Below are 23,578 nucleotides of genomic sequence, written 5' to 3' on the forward strand. Positions count from 1 at the left end.
TACTTAGGTGATTTAATGAGTTTTGGATAGATAGCGCTACTAAAGTAAATGCTAACTGCTGCCAACTGTATCTAGTTGTCTTTAGCTAATTAGGCCTGCTAAGACATATTTATGACAGGTTATGTTGTCTAGGTCAATGTCAAGTTGTCATAACACAAACATCTCAAACAATGATAACTTTGCATTAAAAGTGTCATTTTTTACCAAATGACACCTAATGACAACAGTCATAAACATTCGTAAAGACTCCTTCATGTTCATGACAGGTGTCATGTCATAGTTATGACAGTGTCATGTTAGTCTATGCACACCTCTTAAAGTGTTACCCAGCAGTATTTTGCTGGCATTGTGAAAGGACAAAGATATATTTGTAGTTAAGCATAACAAATGCTGACAAAACCTCACAAACTGCTTGAATGTTACAGTCCACACCTTTTGTAATCCTTCTTGAAACCCTGCCAAAAACTTTGGGCAGAAGAATGCTGCAGGAACACAATTTAAGTCAACTCTTAAAACACAAAACCTCTTTGGATTCAAAATATTTACTCTTAGTTGTATAATCGTCAGCAGTAGTCATAATGCTTTATTTCTGTTGGATTAGGTCTTTGGTTGGTGATGGTGAACACAGTTGATATTGGCATTTTTGCTCTTTCAGCTCTCATATACAGATGGCCCTTGTTATTGCGTATGTGTGGTCCATGACCCTCTGTTGATGTTTAGAATGCCTTTCTTTTATATATTTCCGCTGGCAGTGAGGGAAAGAAAGGGAGTAAGGAAACACAAGGAGATAAAATGTCACGCAAAGTGTGACTGACCTCTCCTGCTGATGGCCTGTTCACAAGGAGTCCCTATCAAACCTAGATTGAACATAATGATGCACTGCAAATAACCCACAGGCCCATCTCGGTGAAAGATTCTGTGGTCGCTGTCTACACCCAAACACACTATGGGATCCTCCAAAATTGATTTGCTCTTAGTGGGTTTCTGTAAGAGGTCAATTTTGTGCACTTAAGCCATTTTCCTTTAAAATAGTTTTTACTTCTTTGCCTGTGAATATGAATTATAAAGGTGACAACACCCAAAGACTAAATATAAAGACATACATGTATATTGAACAGTTCATTTAGTATTGTTGAAAGAGTACATCTTAGAAAAAAAAGAGGACTGCATTTTAAGGTCAGCTCTTAAACAGAGGAAAGTAAAATGGAAAGTGAAAAAAAAATCAAACAGAAACAGCCATTAGTACTAAGTGTGCTGTCGTAGCTTCTCAAATCGAGAGTTGGAGTCTGACTTGGCCGACGGCTGGGTCTAAGCATCATGTGGGACATGCTGGATGTATGAGGACCCTTTTTATTCATTCAGAGTTTCAAAGACTTTGTATGTGATTGAAGATGACAATAAAGATCTATTCATTTTCACCCCAGCAGCAGCTTGAAATATGGTCTTTCTCATTTTAATGTTGAACTGTCAACATTGAGCCTGTGTTTTCACTGGTTAAAGCATCTTGTTGAATTGCAGGAATACATTTTGTTAAATCGTCATGGGGCTGGTCATCAGATTTGAGGAGTGCTTGCCTCTGCTGAATTTTAAATTGGCCATCTTGTACATCGAAAAAAGCACTAATAGCACTTATCATTATAAAGCCTGCATAAGTGATGTTAATGGAGTCAAAGCAAACAGGCCACATTTCCTCTGAGAACTGTTCCAAATGTTTAGATTTTGAGTCAGCATTCTGAGAATTGTTTCATAGTAAAAGTAACAGCTTGCATGACAGCGTCTTGGATAGCACATCCCAAATTGTAGTAAATTTCTATTTATCCGTACGTAGTCTCGCATTGCCAGACCTATCTCCACAGCGCAGTGTCAGCCCAGGAGTATGGCCTGGCTACACCACCTATCTATTCTGGGATATGGGAATATATGCTCTGGGTTCTTTGTATTTCTTTAAACTAATCGCAACCACCACTAGGTGATAGCGAGAGGGGAGGGTTATCAGGCATAGCTATCTAAAATCCAGATAATATATAAACACATCCCATCTCCATTACCTTTCACCACTAAACAATCTCTTGCTATTATGTTTTTCTAAGTTCTGTATGGTCCTTGGAAATATCAACCGCTTGCAAGTGTTTTGGGAGAATCAGAGAATGCAAATGCAGACAGCTGACCTCCTTTACAAGGCCAAGGGTGGTTTGACGAGATCAGCCTCATCCCCACTGAGTTCTCCTCCCCACCATACAGACCTTTCTCGCATACACACACTCATCTGCACACATACACACCAGACAGAGAGTTGTGTTTCCTCCCGCACACGAACATAACTTGAGTGTGACCCTGGGGACACCAGGACCCTCCGCTCCAGATGGCCAAAGCCTCCTCCAGCCCTGCCTGACAGCCTATCACAGTCCTCCACAGTTAGTGGGCATCAGCCACCCTGGACTAACCAACCTTGACACGCCACGCTCTCAGTAGCAGACGCATACAAATAAAAAATAAATCCACTATACCAGCCGCAATACAAAGGAATACACAAGTTCCTTTTCATTTTGTGTTCCCTTTACTGCTACACCGACTAATACTCTCATTTCTTTCACAATCAGTAGGTTTTTGTAGACTCACATGTATTATACATTTATTATAAAATCTTTATAATGAGGTTGAATTCAAAATTCAAAATTATTTGATATACATATGCCTTGGTCTTGATATTCCTAATATTTGACTTAAGATGACCATATACTGTAACTGGACATACATTCCAAACAAAAAGGAATATAGTTTAGGTAGAGATGGGTTAAAATATTAAATGTTCTGCCCTTCACTCCGTGATGTCGAAGAATCAAGCAGATAGACCAGCTTGCTTTTGTTGTTGTTTACGGTGCTGCCTAAAAAATTAGGCTTTGCCGGGTAAATGTCAAATAAAACAACCTTTCCACAGCAGGTTCTAAAGGTACCAGCCCCATTTTACATTTTAATAATTAGCACACTACCCTGATTGTAAAGCTGCACTTAGATCAGCCAACATATCCACTGAAGAAATTACCATTCATTAAAAGATCATTTGCAAGGCAAAAACGTTATTTATTTTCTTTGTCAGCAGGTGTTGCCTAAATGCCATGTTTTTTAGATAAAATGTTGAGTCGCATGAAATAGTCAGGAAGATGTTGAAGACAGCTACAACAAAGTCAATAACTTATGTATTGCACAATGCCAAAATGCACAACTGCACAGTATCATATCAAATAAAAAAATATTGCACCAGTACCCTATCAGATATTGCACATCCTACAATCATAATGGTAAATACCACAAATATTACCACTGCTTAACCTCAGCACATTCAAGCCTGCTTCTTCAGATAAATACAGTATCAACATGAAAACGTTCTGTGAGATTTAGACAGAGGAGTTAAAGATGCAAAAGATGTGAATACTGTAAATTATTATCGATCGCATCCATCTGCAGCGATTGCAAACAGAAAGCTCTGTTGTAGGACAAACCAGGACAGGATGAGCCAGGCTGAGAGAAAAACACGGCCACGTCATCCTCCCCACCCTGCAGTTTATCATTGTTCAGCTGTGTGCTGTCATCTTTCCTGGCAATTAGCCTGCAAGCACGCCTTCTCTTTAGTGATAGAAGGACAGCCGTGTTATTATAGGAGGTTGGTCCGGAATACGCTGTCAACACACGCGCTCTGATGTGGGAGGAACAGACCTCTTTCTGGTCTTGTTGTAGTTCTGTCGCAGAATTATTTGAATGCAAAGCCAGTCAACCAATTGATTAGAGAGGTTTGAATTGAAGCCCAGAAGTAAAAAGCAGAACGTCAGGGTTCAGATTTGTTGGGGAGAAAATGGTGTTAATATGGCTCATGAGGTGTGATGTCAGCGCCTGGAATATTAATGAAACATATTTAACTCCTGATATGTGCAACCGTCAGCGTACTAATCCCCTCTCTCCAGGACTGTCGTATTGTACTACCATAAGACTGCATCTATTCCGTCTTGATTACCTACACCAAAGCCTTATGCTTGATTTATAGTTTTATGTTAAGGGGTTACAGCGTAGCTTCGGTGCAGTGGTTATGTGCTTAAACTGTGTAGCTACAGGGTTATGCAATGTATTTACAGGTTGGGGCTACGACGGTGACGGTGATATCATGTTGGGAGCACAAGAACTGTGACTGGATGCTTGTTGATGCTGGTGGGGATTGTTGATAGTGAAGACAATGTTGAGGAAGTTGAACAAGTCTCATTTATCTCTTCCATTTCAGTAACTCACGTGTAGCAAAGTCATCTCCACTGTGACCCTTCTGCTCACTGCTCCCGGTCACCATTCTCTGTCCCAGTGAATCAAAGAACACAAACACACGGATTGCACAGCAACTCTTATTCATTATATTTACCTAGATGTAACTTTAGTGACAGTTTATACTGTATGTAACGTTACATGCATGGCCCACCGTCACTCTATGTCACAAAGTGAAGCTGTTGCCGTGGGGAATTTGATTGAAGCAGGACACACAGCCTGATCATGGACGGTACATCAGTTTAGTGTTCTCTCTGGGAGAAATCTGACACTAAACTAAAAACCAAAACCTGGGAGTCCTGTCAACCCCTTAATTGAATTATTATTATTATTATTATTATTATTATTATTAAGTTATATAAGTATTACTCTGGCTTTGAAAAGGCCTTGAGGAAGTGTTAGATGTTCTTCACTTCCTTCAGGTTTATTCTAAATGTAAAATACAGTAGTTATTTTTTTTTGTGTGTTCTGGTTTATTTGGCTACACCTATGGTTACTGGTGGTAACGTCAAGTGTGTTTTAGTAATACAGGTCTCAGTTCAGTTCTAAGTGACACCTGTATTGACCACCAGGGACAGCAAACACACCTTCAACAGCTACTGCGTCAGAAATGCATCAGAGGAAGAGCAATCTGTTTAGTGCTGCCAAACAAACTATAGAGAGCATTCATCAGCTCACATTTTGATATAGAAGACTAAAGTAGACATTTAACAGTGTCTTAGTGAGGTCATGATCAAATGGTGTCTCCAACATTAGGTGAAAGGTGTGCATGCACCAGCTTTTGTTATTCACATCATGTCCAGAATGTACATGCATCATCTCCTGTGAATCCACTGTGTAAGAAAAATATGCAATTTGATCCCAACAAAACAGGCAAACTACGCCAGTAGCAGTGAAAAGGTCTATAGAGACAATTAGGGCAAATGCATTGAATGGCTGTTGAGAGAAAATGGAATGAAGATATGGAGACAAAAATGCAAGGTAAAGTGACTGGTATGGTGTTTGTCTGTAGATGTAATATCTATCTATATATATATATATATATATATATATCACTGTAAACACTTCTGGTTAAATGCGTAACTGCATTTTCTTTTGTCTCAGTAGCAGCAGCTGACAATGAAGTTGAATCTCATACTCTAATATAACAGAATATATCAACATATATAGCAGGCTATGAGGAAAATATTAAGGATTATAACTTTAAAAAAGAATTTTCCATCAGTGAGACACTTCATTATTTGCGGAAAGAAATGTGATGATTCAGTAAATTTATTCTTTGCTGCTTATTGTTGGATTTAGGATGATGAGCTGGCATAGGTATAGGTCCACCCCCACCTCTACCGACAACCTCTTAGCAGGTTTCGATTGGTGTTGAAGATGTTATTTCCACGTTGACAGCGGTGCTCCCTCCTCCCTTCTCTCTCTCTTAAGCTCTCTCTCCCTTGGTCTCTCTCTCCCTCCCTCCCTCCCTCCCTCCCTCCCCTAGCTTTTGTGGCTGACGGAGACCTGACTTTGCTGTGCAGACGCTCCCCTCTCTCAGCATCATCCCGTCTTTTCTCCCTCCCTCTCTTTTTTGCTCTTTTCTGTGCGCTACAGTCCGCTGATAAGGAGCACTTGGTCCAGATGGGCAGCAGCTAGAGCCGCTTGGGCTGTCACTGCAGACCAAAGAACATTATTATCTCATCTGTCGCTATGTTTGCATCTATTTGGTATGCTAAGAAGCTAGGGAGACGACTTGTACAGAACAGCCGGAAAGCTAAAATGCTGAACGACAAGGTAGGTTCACTGCTGTGCGTGCTTTACTGATTTACTTTGGGTTGACAAAACAGGTACAGAATACAATTTCATGGCAGATCTGTGTGACAGATACGTCTGCTGAGCACAGCTTCAAACACTAATGCATCCTTTGATACAATCATTTTTATGAAAGGTGTTGCTTTTTATAGTCAAGATGTATTCTTTAGGCACTGCTGCAGCAAGTAGTGCTACTACAATTCACCTGTTGATTAATAGTGTTGTTGACGTCTGTGTCACTGATGTGACTTTAGGGGGTAAATTAGTTGACTTTGCTCAATTGCGTCCTTTCTGCATTTGAGGGGAATAATGAGCAATGAGGGACACAGACCCTGTTGCCTCTAAAGCCAAATCTTGTATTTTGACCCTGCCTATGCACAGGGGGACTCTGAAGCTCACTCCATCTCAACTCATTTAGCACAACAGCAGATTCAGTCTTCTGTCTCTGAGTTTTCTTCATCTTTTAAGTCATCTGCCTTCAGCACAGCAAAGTTTTGACACTGCAGACACTGCTCTCACAAATTCAGCAAATTCTCCCGCTGGAGTCCTCTGATAGATTAACCTGTACTATACTGACAGGACAGTGAGCTTTTCTCAGTTGCCTATGGATACGCTTTTTGTTTTCTCACAATGATGCTGTTTACACTCATCTTCAAAAGAGTGTGATGTGTATTGCCGGAGGGCTACAAATACTGATGTGTCTGAATGTCAGGGCCTAAGGCTGGTGATAATGGTCTGTCGAGAGTCTACTGGAAACATTTTCTTGAAATTGACGGTAGACATTTTGCTGACTCCTTAACTTCTATTTAGCAACACCATCCAGTCAAAATTTCAAACAGACTAACATTTGGCCTCATGACGAGGGCAAACGTAAAAATATGCTTTGGATATCTATATGTTTGGTGACCCACTAATCATGTGAAAAAAATTCCATTTACACACTTACAAGGAATTTAATGAAATTTACTGAGCACATTCCAGAACCCTTGGATTTAACTGAACCCATAGCCTCTCCTACCAGTCTCTGGACAAACTTTAAAACTTTAACTCCAGGACCAACAGACGTGTGCCCTTTACCTCTTGTAGTGTGACATCATCAAAGATCTGACATCTGGGACGCTTCACGACCACAACACAGAAAGTCTAGCGTGTCAGAATGTTTTGTCTTTTTCCGCCTAGTGTGACATGTTCTACGACGTGTTCCTTGACATTGAAAAATAGGAAGAGAGCGCACGCTCTGGCGCACATACGTAAACATGACGAAAAAGGAGAGACGCTACAGCTGCTGTCTGGTGGAGGAAAGATACATGCTAGCATTTCACGCTAGTGTGCTAGCCGCTAGCAGTTATCTGTTTCTCTTCACTTTGACCACTGACAAGCAAAGAAAACAGGCCCCGCCCTCCTATAACCATAATGGCTGCACCTGATTGGACATGTGGGGGCTCCCGGATTTTTACGGAAATAGTTCACCGAAGCGTGTTTCTGAAAACATTTCAAGCGAGAAATAAGCTATGCAGTTGCTGAACCTGTATTTATTTCAGATCGACAACGGTCAGTTTAAAAGATTTTGGTGAGTTTTGGAGAGGCTGCTGCTCCACAAAAGCATCAACCTATGAACTTGTGCGTGATCTTCACAACAACACGCCATAATCGGTCTGGGGGCTGGTCGGTGTCATACTTGTAGTGTGGCCATTCTTCTGTCCAAGACACAGCACGAAGTTTTGGCAATATGTCTGTCTAGTCTGACATAGTGACTGTTAAGACAAAAGAATTGTGTAGTCTGATCCTGGCATAACTGAACCCATAGCCTATCCTGCCAATCTCTGGACAAACTTTAAAACTTTAACTCCACTCCGGCTCAGGCAGCACTATGGGATGTGTTTAGCTCAGCTGCACATCTCTAGAGGCTGCTAGTGTTACCCTGCTTTCCTACCAGAGACGCAAGTGCAACTTTGCACAGAGCAAGTTCATCAGAGCAAGTCCATCTCCTCTGAAGTCTGACCCCGACATATACTGACCTCCATGACACACATCCAGTGGCATTCAGGTATCAATGGCAGGTCTTTATTAGGATGGCACCATTTTCAGAGATGGGAGGAGAAGTTATTTTGTGATTCTTTAGTTAGAAAATGTCATGCATGGGAGAGGATATCAGAGGATGAGCATCACCAGGGTAGAATAAATATTGGGACTGTTTACATTTCAGCGTAGTGAAATGTAAACTACATGTACTACTACGTGAATGATTCATCTTATTATTGTGTCATGCACACAAAAAGTATGCCCAGCCCAAACGGGCATACAAGACACTTACTTATTGCAAGGGACCAGATACCAAAAGAGCAACATAAATCAAAGAAATAAACCTTCTTGTCTTTTTTGCCATGCTTTAGAAACAAAAGTCGCCAACTTAACAACCAATCCATTTGGTTATCATCAGAACACCAGAACATTTCAGGATTTTTAACAGACATTTCCTGTAAGATGGGTGTCCTTAACTCATCATAATAAGGATATATTCTATGTATGTACTTTACATATTAAAGCTGCCCACTAGCAAGTGCAATCATCTCCTGTTGATCACTGGAGGCTGCATTCTTCTGTCAGCCAGCCAGTGGTAGCTGAACAGCATCACTACAGTTTTACACTTTGAGTACCTCTATTCTTGCTCAAAGGCATCCTGACAGTAGTCTTTCAGCTAAATGAGAAGTCGTTTTGGCCACTAGCCTATTTTTTGACCTGTACACCATCTGGGGGCCTCGGGTTCCTTCCTTTTGTCTTTTGTCACACGTTGACACACTTTGGCCATCGCAAGTGTGATCTTACAACTTCCACTGTGGGCTGGCTCTCCATTAATTGCAGCATTAATCCTACTCATTATACTAGCTACGCACATAATCTGTGACCTGCAGTGTGTGTGCCAAGGCCACATTCACGTGGTGAAGAAAAAGCAGCGTGCTGCCTAGCAACGAATGTTTGTGTGGGTGTGCGCTTCCAGTAATGGAAATAATACATTGAGATAATGCATTTGCACACAGATGATTAGCAGAAATATATCTATATACCCATTGAGCATAGTATTGAACTGCTGTATACATGTAAATGTAAATGGACTGTATTTACGACTACTTAAAGCATTTTACATACAGTAGTACAGGAACCTTTCACCATTCACACACATTCATACACTGTGGCCGAGGCTGCCGTACATCAGCTAAACATTCACACTCATTTACACTCCGATGGCGCAGCATCAGGGCCCATTCGGGGTTCAGTTTCTTGCCCAAATACATTTTGACATGGAACCACATGGCCAGGGATCGAACCACCAACCTTCAGAGTTCGGTAGGCAACCGCTCTTACCACCTGCTGCCCCGTACATCTAATGGTGTCACTGCGTAGCCTATTCCATTTAACTTCTCCAACTTTGTGACATAACTTGCTGTACAGCAGAGACTGTTGAGATATTTCAAATCTTTAGATGATGTATCAATACAGTAATATTCTGTTTTTAAGCATTATATAGCACAATTAATACTTGAGCTGTTTTTAATGTGTGTATACGTTTTTATTCATTTGAGAAAAATAAAGATTGGAGGTGTGAGAAGTTTTGAGTGTAGAATGTGTAGCACTCTTACCCATCTGCATGATGTCTTAAGTAAATGACTGCTGGTTGGATTGTGTGACAAAGGGTGATGGAGATGTGTGGGTATGTGCATGTGAGTGTGTACATGTACTGTATGTGTTTGTAGTCATGCTTAATACAGAGGCATTTGAGAGTATCATTCTGAAACTGCGTAATTTTTCATCTAAAGATCATAAATGACCTGTCACAGCAAACGAGACTAACAGTGAAAAGAACGCTATTTTTATATAGTTTTTATGAATGCGTCTGCCCGGGCAGATTCTTCCCGCGAAGTCCCAGAATGATTTACAGCAGGTAGATGGCGCTACAGTAACACATTCTGACGGGTCACAGATTTCGGTGTAACACCTGTAAAGCCTGTGTCGCCAGGTAAAATGTAGCAGGAGATTTCTTAACCCATTCAGACCTGATCACGCATCTGTGTGTGTTTACCTTTAAGACCTGATCACGCATCTGCGTCATTTTGAGCGGCTTCATCTTTTTCAAGGCCCATGGCCAATTATATGTACTGTGATTGGCTGAAATATTCTTGGGGCGAGTGACAGAGATACATAGGGATTTTGTTATGATTTCTTTTATCCAAAGTTCGATCCAAATAATACAAGAAACAAATTTAACATAAATTAATATGTAATTGTTATGTAAAGAAGAAGTAACCCTCTGTCTGCTTTTTATCAGTGATGTTCACTTGTCACTTTGGTACCTCAAAAGTATGAAATAATGAAATAAAGACGGCTCTGTACTGATTTTCAAAATATTTTTGATATTTTTGTTGTTTATAGTTTTTTTTTTCAAATGCATTTGAAGTTTATGGCCAAGCAAGTCAGTTGAGTTGAAAGCCAAATAAGTAAGCTCTCAAATGCTTTTTATTCCATGTTTTTATCTGTTATAGAGCCTGAGAAATTAAGATTGTTAGTAGGCATTGACAAATTTTGACAAATATTTCTGGAAACCCTTAGGTTTTGGGAGGGGGTTACAGAAAAGTACTTAGGCAAAAAGGGCCTTTTTTAGCAGGCGTTTTAGGCCTAAATGGGTTAATATAGGCCTAATTGTATTTTCATGTTATTGTAGAAGTTATCTGTTGTAGTTATGGCTGATACTAGGGCAGGACCACCACAGGAAAGAAGGAAATTAAATGAAGAAGAACTAAAAGCTAAAAGGGAAAGTGAAAGACAACGAGTCACAGCTCAGTCGGGCTTTCATCAGAAGGAGATAATTACGGGATTGTAAATTATTCAAAAACGGCCCTCAGGTATGTAATATGTCTATTTCATTCATGAAATAACTTGACAATGCGCAATGTGGTTGTACGTCGGTAGCCAACATTAAATTACGCTTACTTACTTCTATTTAGCGCAGACATTTTATTCCTTTTAGTCCGTGTTAGTGTGCCTACTGTTTTCTTGTCCCTGGTCCCCCTGTAACGTTACTTGTGTAAAGCGTCCTTTGGTTTCATGAAATACGCTTTATTAATTAAATAGTTATTATTACGTTATTCTTCCGTAATCTTTTAATGCTTTGGCTCGTGACACAGTGACAGTGAAAATGTTACTCGGTTTAGCTCATGAGACATCCAGGCTAAGGTACTGTATGCTACACTGGAAATGCAACGATGCATCTGTAACATATTCTCTTATTATAAATGAATGATTTTCTGTCTGAGAAAAACATTCATCGCAACTATATGACCTCCCAGTAACGCTAACTCATAAATCTAAGTAAAGTTGTTGTCTTTGAAATGCCTTTTCAACAACTGCTCGGTAAAGTGTTCCTCCCTAATTGTTATTTTTCAATACCTGTAGAAAAGAACCCGTAGTCAGAAAACAATATAGATCTGATGCCCTGCTGTTGAATCAAACTATTGAATAAAACAAGTCATTTTCAGTATCAGCAGAATAGTTTCTTTCTTGGTCCTGTGAGCTGTATCAGTAATATTTCCTTTCTTTTCCTTTCCTCTCCCAGGACAATTTATTTTCCCCGCACAACTTATTATTCTGTTGTGATTAAAACAGACAACTCGTCTGTAGCAGAACAAGTCTGTGCAACAGTGCTTTGAGATCAAATTGGAAAAGAACTCTTTTCAATTACTGTATCTGCACTATCCCACGTCCCATCTAAATTTAACGCTGTTGAATTTCCTTTTTTAAAGATCCCTATTTCTACTGCAGACTATTACATTTATAGTCAAAGACCCAGACAAAGTTATTCATTTTAAAGTTTCTCTCAGAAAATGTTTTAAAATAATTTGAACACAACTTTATTTGTAAAGAAGCCTAAAGAGTGGGTCATGTGTAGAGTTACCGTGTAGCAAGCTGTCCATGCAGGCTTTATACCGTCTCTGTACATGATATCAGTATGCATGTTTCCAAAGAGTCTCTGCTAAAAGCTGTTTCACAGCAATTTAGTGCACATATCATTATGTAGTACTAGTATTTTGGTAACAAAAGGGCAACACAATGGGAAAAAAAGAGAATTGAAGGGCTATATCTAAAATTGGACCACAGAAATCAGGTTATGTTATGGTTAGTGAGATGAGCAAAGCAGTGCTAGGGAAGTAGGGAATGAGTCACTGGTTGACATGAAGCAAAGGATGCGTTTTGCCTGACCAATCCGGTTATGCCCGTTAGTATGATGTATCCTGTTTAAAATGATATCACAGGTACTGTCTGCGTTTAAAGCTGTTTCTGGATCACAACTGGAGACAAGATGAACACTAAATAACTAAAGACTCGCCAAATGATTTCTGTAGCTCCAAATGATGGGCTTCCTGTAATGAGCTATTATGATTATCATTTGTCGAACAGATGTTTTATATGCTGTTCATATTATTAAGATGTTTGTTAATAATAACAAACATCTTAAATACACATTACACACAGGCCTGAATTTCACACACCTATACATGCACTAATGGAGAGATGTCAGAGTCAGGGGGCTGCAGCTGTCGATGGACAGCAGTTGGGGGTTGCCTTGCTCAAGAGCACCTTGGCAGTGCCCATGAGGTGAACTGGCATGTCTCCAGCTACCAGTCCACCACCATACTTTGGTCCGTATTACCCCTTTTCCGCAACAACAAGAACCAGGTGCTGGTTCAGAGCTAGAGCTAGTGCCGGTTCGGAGTTGGTTCGACTGAGGAGCCTCCAAAGAACCGGTTTGCTTTTCCACAGGCTAAAGAGCCGGCACAGAGCAAGGTCTTACGTCACTGTATACGTCTCATCTTTCCCAGCAACGTTAGCGCGGTGGCGCCAAACACAAACACACCATCAACAATGGCGGACGTTGCTTTGCTATCGATGTTCATGGTTTAGCGGACCTACGTCGGCATGCAAACTCGGCGGATCCAACGTGTTCGTGTGGCTCGCCTTTATAGTGCAAGAAAGCAGCTTGTTTCCTCCTCTGACCACTGCTGTTGTTGTTTAATCACGTCCATCGTGTTTATTTGCTAATTCAAAAATGGCGGTCACAAGTTTCAGTTTGTCTTGTTGGCCACGGTAGCCCCGCCCCCAGCCGCTGACGTAAGCGGTTCTTACTTCTGGCCCAGCAATGATTTAATGCTACTTAAGAACCACTTTTACTGGTTCGGAGCTGGTGCTTTGGTGGTCGAAAAACAAAGAACCAATTTGAAACTAGGCTCTGGCTCCGAACCAGCACCAGCTCTGCCTTGGTGGAAAAGGGGTATATGAGGACTTGGACCCTCCGGTTCCCAACCCAACTCCCTACAGACTGAGCTACTGCCACCGCCAATAAGATGTGACCTCGTAAACCCTGGGCCTTGAACTCGCAATCTTCGGGTCTTAAGGCCAGCGCTGATCTCACTGAGCTATCGCACAGATGATATCACCTCAAGAACAAACAGACATACAGTAGGCCTGAGGCCTGTACTATAAAGCAAGATTTGGGGTTACCGAGGTAACTTCAGGTTCAACCCAGGGTTTTGTGTACCACGACGGTGGATCACTTGTTAACGGGTTCAATCGCCGTGGTAACTTATGCTGAACACCTAACCTGGTCGGGGGCAGGTCATGTTAAAGCACCGCCTACTGACCAATCAATACTCGATTGATAACGGCATCACGGTTCTTAGAAGACCAGGCCGAGCTCGGTGGGCGGAGAGAGAGAGGCGCGCTCATAAAAGTTAAAACAATTAGAGACCGACAACCTCGTTAACATTCTCTGATGGGTATTTTTATGAAAGATATAGATTTTCAGCGGAGGGAATTACGTATAGGCTATTTTGTCGGTTTGTTGAATGTATTACCAATGCCACACATTGGTTTGAATTATATTTTTATATATTTTTTTATTTTCTCTCACGATTGCTTAATAATAGGCTAAAGCAACAACAGTTTATGGAAAGCAAAAGTGTAATTATGGTCAGATCTAGTGCCTGATGGGGAAGTTTTTATTTATTATAGTTAGCTCTTCTTATATAAAATATGCAGCTCTGGTAGATGTTTGTGATTGGTCATGCTGTGCAAACATCACCTCTTTTATGTGAACACGCCGCTGGATTGGGAAACCCTGAGTTGATTGAACTAGTTGTTAACCACCGTCGTGACACAGATTCTGAGGGACCTCGGTTGTTAGGTTAGGTGAAGACGGGTAACCGAAATAAATCCAGGGCATGTTGATCTGGATTCATAGTACAGGCCTCTGGTGTTTGTTCAATCTTATTGTATAGTACCCTACCATATTAACATGTTATCACTTACATATAAAGTCATCTTCAAATAACTTAAATAATAATTTATTAGTAATAGTAGCCTCCTAACTCCTTTAAACATGTATTGTACTGTGGTTTGACCTGTATTGTCGAGTCAATGGAGGCTTTATTTCTCTATTTAAAGTCTTCCGCGTGGCCTATGGGCTAACATGCATAGCTGCAACATTCTCAGTTTGATTCTAGCCAGGAATCTTTGTTGCATGCCTTCTCTCTCTAACCTTGTTTCCTGTCTTTCTCTGTACTAGTATCAACTCTCCAATAAAAATCTAAAACATCTGTTCATACTATATGAGCACAACAGTCTTTCCCTTCCTCTCTGTCATTTTGTCACAGGGTGAGGGAGAGCTATTGAGGGCTACCTGGCTCTCCACTTCAAATAGTAGCTTGCTCTCCAAACACCCCAAATTAATCTGTCACGACAGCTGTCCACAGCAAACTTTGCTTTATTTCAAAGGGCTTAGCCTGGATCACAGCATCCCCCACAGCTGTTGAATGGCTGTCTGCTGTCAGAGATATCGTAATTACAAACTGAGCCCACACCATTAAGCCAACAAAGTAGTACATAAATATGACAGGGGAGGGTTTTGTAAAGTACTGGAGTTGCAGAGATGTAATTACTTAAAATATATTGTTTTACAGCAGGAAGTCATTGAAGGTCTCAGAAGCCAAAATTGAAATTGGCAAAAGTCACAAGTCTTAATGTATGATGTGCACTTGAAGGCAGCATATGCTGCATCATTAGGGTGGGGAGAGCAGGGAGATGCTGTATCCAAACACTACAGTATGTTTATTCTTTGAGCAGGCAGTGTCGGTAATCTGCTGAGAAAGGCTCTTTGTGTAAACAAACTGCTGAGATTGCCTGTACAGCGCAGCAAAATCAAATCTATGAACATACACTGGAATGTCTGTAGCCTGCCTTTAACTGTTGTGGCAGTGTGAGTTGGATTTGAAGCAGCTATGTCTCAGTGTGAATGGTATGGTTCATGTTTAAAGGGGACATATTGTGCTTTTCCGTATTTTCTATCATATCTACAATGTTATACTGTCAGATTTTCACGTAAAACGTGGCCAAAACTTCAAACAATGAGGTAAACTTATTTTAGAGAAATCCCTGTGAGCTAAAACGTTCCGATTTCCAACTGTTCTGAACTCTCCGGTTTCGACAGTTTTGTCTACTCTCGGCTAAGTGTTACGCAACTCTAAGCCGGCCTTCTATGATTGGTCATCTGCTCCAGGTAGGCAGGACTGGAGTGTTTTTGTTTTTTGTTTTTTTTAAGCTACTGCTTAAAACTGTGTTATCATCGTCACTTGGAGCTACATGCTAACGGCTGTAAAAGATGTCATCTTGGCTGCCAATGTTGTTAAATTTCCCCCAATTTCAGGTCACATTACTGCTGAAACATGTCTGATTGGGTAGTATTTGGTTCAGAAGCCTTTATCTGCCTTTATCTATCTTGATGGTAGAAAGTGCTGCTTCATTCCATTACACTCTAACGTTAGCATACTGCTAACTATTAAGTAGCTGCATGCTAACGTCAGAGAGCTGTAATCTTGGATGCCACTGTTGGTCATTTCTCCCCAATTTTCTGTCACATAACTGCTGGGACATATCCGGTTGTGTAATATTTGGTTTAGAAGCCATACAAAGTCCTGCTATATACTCCGTTGCAGTAGCTCCAGCTACTGAGTTACTAGGGAAACATGTTGGCCAATCAGAGCAGACTGGGCTTTTTCAAGAGGAAGGATTAAAGAGGCAGGTGCTCCAACAGAGTGTCTCATACAGAGGGTGAATACAGGTGCAGCAGCCATGGGCAGTATGAGAATACAGATAAAGTGAACATTAAAGCATGTAAACATGTCCTAGTACAAACACAGTATGAACCTGAAAATGCTATATAATAGTTCCCCTTTACAAAGTGTTCACAAGCTTCTTTAAACACTTACCCACTCATCACCATGAACCACCCTGTTCCTTTCTGGTCTTTGTTAGCATGGTGTCCAACTGAACAGGGGTTGTTGCCTCACTTATTTCAAACTGGATTTACAGTAAACTGAACTCACAGAAACCTAAAAGAAAACATCTATTTTCTTTTGCTCTTGCTTGTCTTTTTTATTGAGTATATTGTATCGTATCAGTACATACTGAGTACAACCAATCAGACTGTATTAGTAGATTGTCAAATAGGTGATGAACAACTCCTCGTCACTGAAATGTCTCAGTCTCTGCAGTGGCTCTCGTAACTCAAACACTCTGGTCAGCGATCTCCCTTTCAAAAGCCATCTTATTTCTGTGTATAAGAGAAGGTGTTTGTGCTCTGCATCCATCTCCTCACAAAGCTGCTTGAATAAACGGGAGTTAAGTGCATGTACTTTGACGTAGTATTTACTTTAACAACCTCATTCAATACGCTGTTAAGTCCAGGTGACATTTTTCGTCTGGCCAGCATTTCTCTGTGAATGACACAGTGCGTAGACTCACATCCAGGTGCAAACTCCTTAATCCGAGTAGTTAAACCAGAAAGCTGCCCAGTCATGGCAGCAGCTCCATCCGTGCATATGCCGACACAAAAGGACCAGTCCAGTTTTCCTGATATGTAATCATCCAGTGACTTGAATAGTTCAACAGCTGTGGTGTTGGTTGGCAACAATAGTGCACATAACACATCCTCATGCACATCCTCCTCATAAAGATATTGCACATAAACAAGTAGTTTTGCCTTGTTCTCAATATCAGTAGACCCGTCAACCTGGATTGCGTACCACGGCGACTTGTTAATCCTTTCCAACAATTGCGCCTCAATGTCCTCCGCTATTTCCTCAATACAGCTAGTGACGGTGCTAGCCGAAAGAGGCACTTGTGCTATCTTTTTAACTGCAGCCTCTCCTGGAACTTCATGGCAAATGTCCTTAATGGCGGGCAGGATCAGTTCTTCACCGATCGTAAAGGTTTTTTTAGCCTTAGCTTTAGCCACTAAGTATGACGCTCTCAGTGCACTCAAATGTGTTGATGTGGTGGCCCTCAGCAATTGCATCTGTCCTTTGCGTTAATTTTTTTTCTTATAACTCAAATAACTTTTGAAGGCTTCACTGGCTCATTTGCTAGCTTGTCGCCACACATTATGCAGAGCGGGCTACAGATTCACCTGTTGCAATAAATCTGTATTTTAAGTAGGACTCCTGGTATTGTCTGTTAAATTTCTTTTTCTTTGAAGTTGTGTGCTCCTCTTCTGTCTCCTCCTCTGCGAGCCTTTCCTCTGAGCAAAGAAGCTCTGCACAGACGTTTGTTTACTCATTTTTTTAGCAAGTTTGTGGGCTTCATTGAGCGGTAAATATCACGCGACAAGTTTCAAGAGGAAGAGAAGGGAGAGAATCTGGTCATTTTCCCAAATAAGACATCTTTCAGACTCTGATACTCAATTAAACGGAAATAATGTTATTTATTTTTGGGGAACACTGATCTATATGATACGCTGTCCCTGTGGCTTTGAATATGTTGGGAAAAACCACCAGAAAATGAAAACAAGGATCAGTGAGCACTAAAACGGAGAAACAATCGGGTTTATCCTGTAGCTGTACATTTCAACGATGCTCACCACGACGTCGCCTCATTAAGGTTCTTTGGCATTGAACAGGTCACCCTACCACCCTGGGGTGGTGACCATGACAAACTACTCAAACAGCATGAGGCCTACTGGATTCACACTCTGCAAACATTGAGACTTAATGATGAATTCATTCTTAATATTTTCTTGTGATTCTGAACATGTTTTCTAATTATTTTCTGTATATGCCTTTTTACCTAAGATTCACCTGAGGGATTCCCTGTCCAGCTCTTAACAGTCCTGGATACATATGAATATGCAAATATATTATCAGGACTATATTATGTGTCCTGTTGATTGTGTCCATGTATGCAATGATGCCGCATCAATCTTTTGAGGCCCTGATGGTTTTTTGTACTTGTATAATAGTGTGGAGTTTTGTAAGTAATATTTATGATGTTGACTTTTTCAGTTTTTCTATACATTTTAGTGTTATTTAACACAGAAATTAATGTAAAGTATGAAGTTATTGCCCATTGATTGTTTTGTGAGGACTTGTGTTTATTGTGATATTTTTTTCCTTTATTTATCTATTAATGGATAAGGTACCAGCAGGTTTTGGAAATATGTCTGTCTATGAATGCTTTATATAATTTTTTGTGTGCATTCATTCTACAAAAATCAACATCCATCTACTATAAATTTCTCTGGTATGATAAGTATTATTATTGTTACCATAGAGAGTGTTGTATTTAAGTTTAAGCTATCTATAGTAATGGATATGTAAATGAATGTTATGTATTCATGCCTGATTTCATGTGGAAGTTGTTGATTGGTGCACAAAAACAGTCACCTCCTACAAAGATGGCTTCTCAGGATGTACCACACCATTTTCCTGAAGATGGTCTCGTACTGAAACATTGCTTACTATTAAACTTTATATTTTTTGCAAGTTGACAGTGTGCAGGAGTTTCTTTGCAGTAGTTTTGTATCTCTAAAAATATCAAACATTTGCTGATTGATGCTTCACAAATTCTACTTGTCATTCATCACACTTGATATTTTTGAGACCCTTTCTTCCACATACCTATTCTCTCCTCTTCTGCCTCCCTTTTTCACTTCCATGCATGGATTAACTGGCTCTATTCCCAATCTCTCTCTCTCTCTCACTCACTCTCTCTCTCTGCCTCTCTTTTACTCTCCTGTGGTTGTTACTCTCACGATGTCCCGGTGGCAAAGCAGCCATTTGCTGCATGGGAACCAGCTTCTTCAATAATGGATGTGCACTCCAGTAGCTTGATAGCCAAGTGGGTTTTTGAGAGGGCCGATGTCAAACACCTGGAGAACCGAGTGACATAGAAATGTAGCAGTGTGTGATGGAGTTTTCTGTTGGACTCTTTATTTTTAAGCCCGTCAACATGTCTGCTGTGAGCAGAGCACAGTGTTCACATTCTGCTAACCTTGTTTAATATATAACCTGCAAGTGGTTATCAGTGTCACGCCAGGCAAGTCTAATCCTGCCGTTATCCAGCACTGAAGCAGAGAGTGCTGCTTCCAGGCAGCCAGGGCCCCCCGGTCTGAGTTGTTCTAACATCCACACATCCTCCTGCAGCCTGATCCACCAGGAAGACAGGCAGGGAGAAAATGAGTAAGGCACATGAGAGGCCAGTGTGTGGGAGGGAGACGGTCGTGGGCTGCGAGAGAGAGAAGAGGTCATTGACAAATGAGCAAATAAAATAGACAGAGATCACAAAGTGAGAGAAGGAAGAATAGGAGACAAACAGGTAGATGAAGCCGCTCATCTCAATCTTCTTTGGCTGAACCTCTCCTCTCTGATTGCTCCAATCACAAAAGAGTGAGACAAAAGGTTAAAGCTGCTCTATTCTGAGAATTGTTAATTAGCCCCAAGCCAGTGTTCACCATTGTACCAGTATTTGATTTACCTCCCACTGCAGTGACTATGTTGTTTAATCCATTTGTTTTTTGCTCATTGTGGTGTGTTTGTGGCATGGGCCACTGTTGCTCCACCTCTTTTCCTGATGTGCTCCATTGATCTGTCTCTAATCTAGTTTTGGCTTCCTGACAGAGCTGACTTCCCTCAGGCATTAATTATGCCTCCATGTAAGTTATATCAGTGGGCTCCAGCACCCAGCACTCTTCTCTGTCTAATCCAATCGGATCCACGTCTGTGGCCCAGCCACTGCAGCTCTCACCCAATCAGATATATTGAGTATGTGTCGCAAGTGTTTCCCCTGGCTTACGCTCCCCTACAGCCATCTGTCCTCAACAGCTCCACTACATCCATTGTTCTAAAGTCCTCCTGTGTGAAGAATGCACTTTGTTGCTGGTGCAGAGCCTCTTATCCACATGAACTTCTTCTCATGGAGGAGAAGCTGATTTTGAAAACAGTATGAGCCGGTGTCTAGAGGTACAGCTGATCCATGTTTTTTTTTACTTTTGAAGATGTGGGACATTACTGAACTTTTTTGTCTTCACCGGGATATCTTTACTGAAACAGGATGCCTGGTTGGTTGGTTGTAGAAGCTGTCTGAGCAGCTTGGTGACCTCTGTCAGTCAGGGTACATTTGGAGTTAAAACCAGGTACAAGATGAGCTTTATGATAAAACGGCGGTGGACCAGCATGACAAGCAACTCATCCCTGGACTACACTGTCCACGGAGGAAGTGTTCCAAACCTCCTGTCCCCTGTCCGCTCCGAGGACCTGGGGACCCTCAAGAAAAGATTGTCCATGGAGGTCCTGCGAGGCTGGGCCCCGGACCTAGGGAGCCTGAGTATGGGGCTCAATCTCAATTTAAGCCCAGTGAAATGGCCCTCGCTAGTCACTGTCTGCAAGTGGAAAAAGACCCTGACAGAGAAGCTGAAGAAAAGACACTGTGACACTGAGGACGTATCACAGGTTAGAAAGCTTGCATTTGCCAGAAGCTAGGAGACTGATTGACACCTCTGTGTTCGAAGGCCTTCATTGTAAATGTCTAGAATGTTCAGGCTTTTATTGCCCTTTTCTTTCAAGCCCTTTAGCTAATTAATGACAGACTGGCCATGCCTTGTATACAACAATGTATTTGTAAGATACCAGCACACAGGTTTGACTTATTCAATCTGTATTTAACTTAATTTGAATCCCACTGAGATTAAGACTCCTCTTCAAGGGCAACCTGGCCAAGCAAGCAGCATTGAGATCAACCGAAGATGCAGACAAACAAAAATAAAAAGGCAGCAGTTGAGTCTCATAGGGCAAAGCTTTTAATCTTGACTAAAAAAAGATACATGACTCTGTCAAAAGATCCTTCATTGTAAGTTTAAACACTGAGAAAGCAGCTGCATATACAACAATAATGAAACCATCCACTGCTCCTCTGATGTTCCATTTCTTATATGCAGTGTAATTTGAAATGGAGCTTTCCGTCCAACAGGTTCCTTAAATTTATGGAATTCATTAGATTCAATATTTCCTATTAGACTTGCGTGGTATCAGTTAATGAAGTAGCTGGCTGGTGATATATCACGTCAATAACCATTGGCTTTTTAGGTTTCCACTGAGTTTATTTTCACTGCTCTCTGGGTTGTGATATTAATCGCATAATGATGCCTATGATTCAATGTGTTCAGTATCTTCCACTTTACACTGGAGATTGAAGTTTAAACTATGGCTCTTTCAGTTAGCCTAGGGAGAATAAGGAAATATGTTTCAAATTAATATTTTTATTGACATTTGTCACTGTATACAATATGATACAATACACCTTCATAGTCACTTTACACTGAAATTCATTTTGCGTTCCCGAGCAGCCCTGCTCTAAAAAAAGAAAAGGAAAATACAGAGTTAAACAAGTTTAACAATGACACATATAGTACAAAGATGAAGACCTATCATCAGCCATGACAACGAAACATGTTTCATGATAGCCTCGGATCCAGATCGTAATCGGCAGCACACTGATTTTGGTTTAGCAGCAGGATAGACTGATGTATAAAAAAGTTCTTAAGCCTGTTGTATCCAAACGAAGGGACTCTAAATTGCCTGTTAGACGGCAGAAGTTATTATTCAGAATTTAAAATACACATGGAGTCAGAAGAGATGCTGTTAGCAAGTCTGAGCATGCTCTTCTTGTGGGCTGTTTGAAAGGAGTGTGCAACAGTTTGAGCAATGATCTGGCACAAACTTTGAGTTGATTATATAATTTAGTTGTAACTTTAGCAGATAGGCTGCTGAGCCAGGCTGTGCTGCAGTACAGCATGCCACTCACTCAATCACTGAGTTAAACAAGGATCTAAGCCTAGGAAGAAAGTCAAGGCGCCGCTGTATCTTTTTACAAATATGCTCTGTGACTCCAAGGTATTTGTATGAAGATACTTAATTGTCACGGGGAGCACCTGCCATTCTGGAGAAAGGCCGAAGATTATTTCCTTTGACCCCCAGTGTGCAGTAGATGCTAGTTTACACTTCATTATAGCTGGAGATGTTTAAGCTGGTGAAACAGGGGTGTCAGGCTGTACGGATGGGGAGTTTAGTCCCTCGGTTGCTCTGGTGGGTGTGCGGAGGATGAAGCAGCACAGCTTCCAGCAGTTAATGGGATTATTTCTGTGTGCAACAATTTATGGTGATTGTATTCTATGGCAGCGCTCCTGGCAACATGACATTGTTGTTGTTAAACTAACTTTTATTTATTTGTTTCTGGGTTCATTTTAAATAGCTTTAGAATAGTCATGGTAATGAATGAATATAATACTAAGAATATGGAATACTTTTAACATGTCAGTCTAAACCATTCCCACTGTCAATTTTGATGCCCTGTCACCTTTAAGGTGAGCATTACATTCAGGCTAGTCTCGCTTTGCCAGACCCTCCTCCAAAGCACGCTGAAGGGGGGTCTGGCTACTCCACACAGTATTTGGGGATGGGAGGAAAACGTGTTCTGGTTTAATGGCATTTCTTTAAACCAATCAGAATGGTCATAGGCGGTGCTAAACTGAGCCGCTGCAAAATAGTAGTTAAGTAGGACCAGTTAACCATAGTCCTCATAAATCCACCAATTTTAAAATACCAACACAAAGAAAGCGAAAGGAAACGTAAAAGACATGCATCCGGCGGAATTTCCGGCAGCACCGGAGCAATCACGGAAGGTTATAGATAACATTCAGGCCAACTTAGTATTAAGTGTCACCAAATATAAATCTAAATTCAAATTTCTCCACATATGACTGAGGTATACCTGCCCCTGTTAAGGTTTATTATAAATGATTAATTACAATGACAAGGCAGACTGCCATATGGATCTTCTATTAACGCTGTGACAACTTCCAAAGAGGTGATTTAAGGGGTAATAATGATAGTAATGAAAGATTTTATTTAAAGAGCACTTTTCAAGATACTCAATGACATTGTAAAGTAAAAGTAATAAATGAATGAAATACAAGAAAGAACCTAAAAAACTCAAAACACGAGACAGGCACAAAGTATTAGAACTAACATTAAAGCATTGTTTATGTCATTTCTTGAACATAGATAGATTGGTGCAGTCATATATGTGTTTGTGAAGAGGG

General features: G+C 40.8%; 1 protein-coding gene across 3 annotated transcripts in view; it reads left to right on the forward strand.

Annotated features, from left to right (window-relative positions):
- The window catches only part of LOC114566355 (disks large homolog 1-like), a 152,708-nt gene extending 133,834 nt beyond the window's left edge, over positions 1 to 18,874 (forward strand). For all 3 annotated transcript variants that reach the window (XM_028594739.1, XM_028594740.1, XM_028594741.1), the window contains exon 7: positions 18,276 to 18,874. In XM_028594739.1, coding sequence (XP_028450540.1) covers positions 18,276 to 18,308 — 33 coding nt within the window. In that variant the 3' untranslated portion in view covers positions 18,309 to 18,874. The remainder of the gene's footprint in view (positions 1 to 18,275) is intronic.
- Positions 18,875 to 23,578: the final 4,704 nt, after the last annotated feature.

Source organism: Perca flavescens, chromosome 13, assembly GCF_004354835.1.
Source record: "Perca flavescens isolate YP-PL-M2 chromosome 13, PFLA_1.0, whole genome shotgun sequence".
NCBI classification, from domain to species: domain Eukaryota; kingdom Metazoa; phylum Chordata; class Actinopteri; order Perciformes; family Percidae; genus Perca; species Perca flavescens.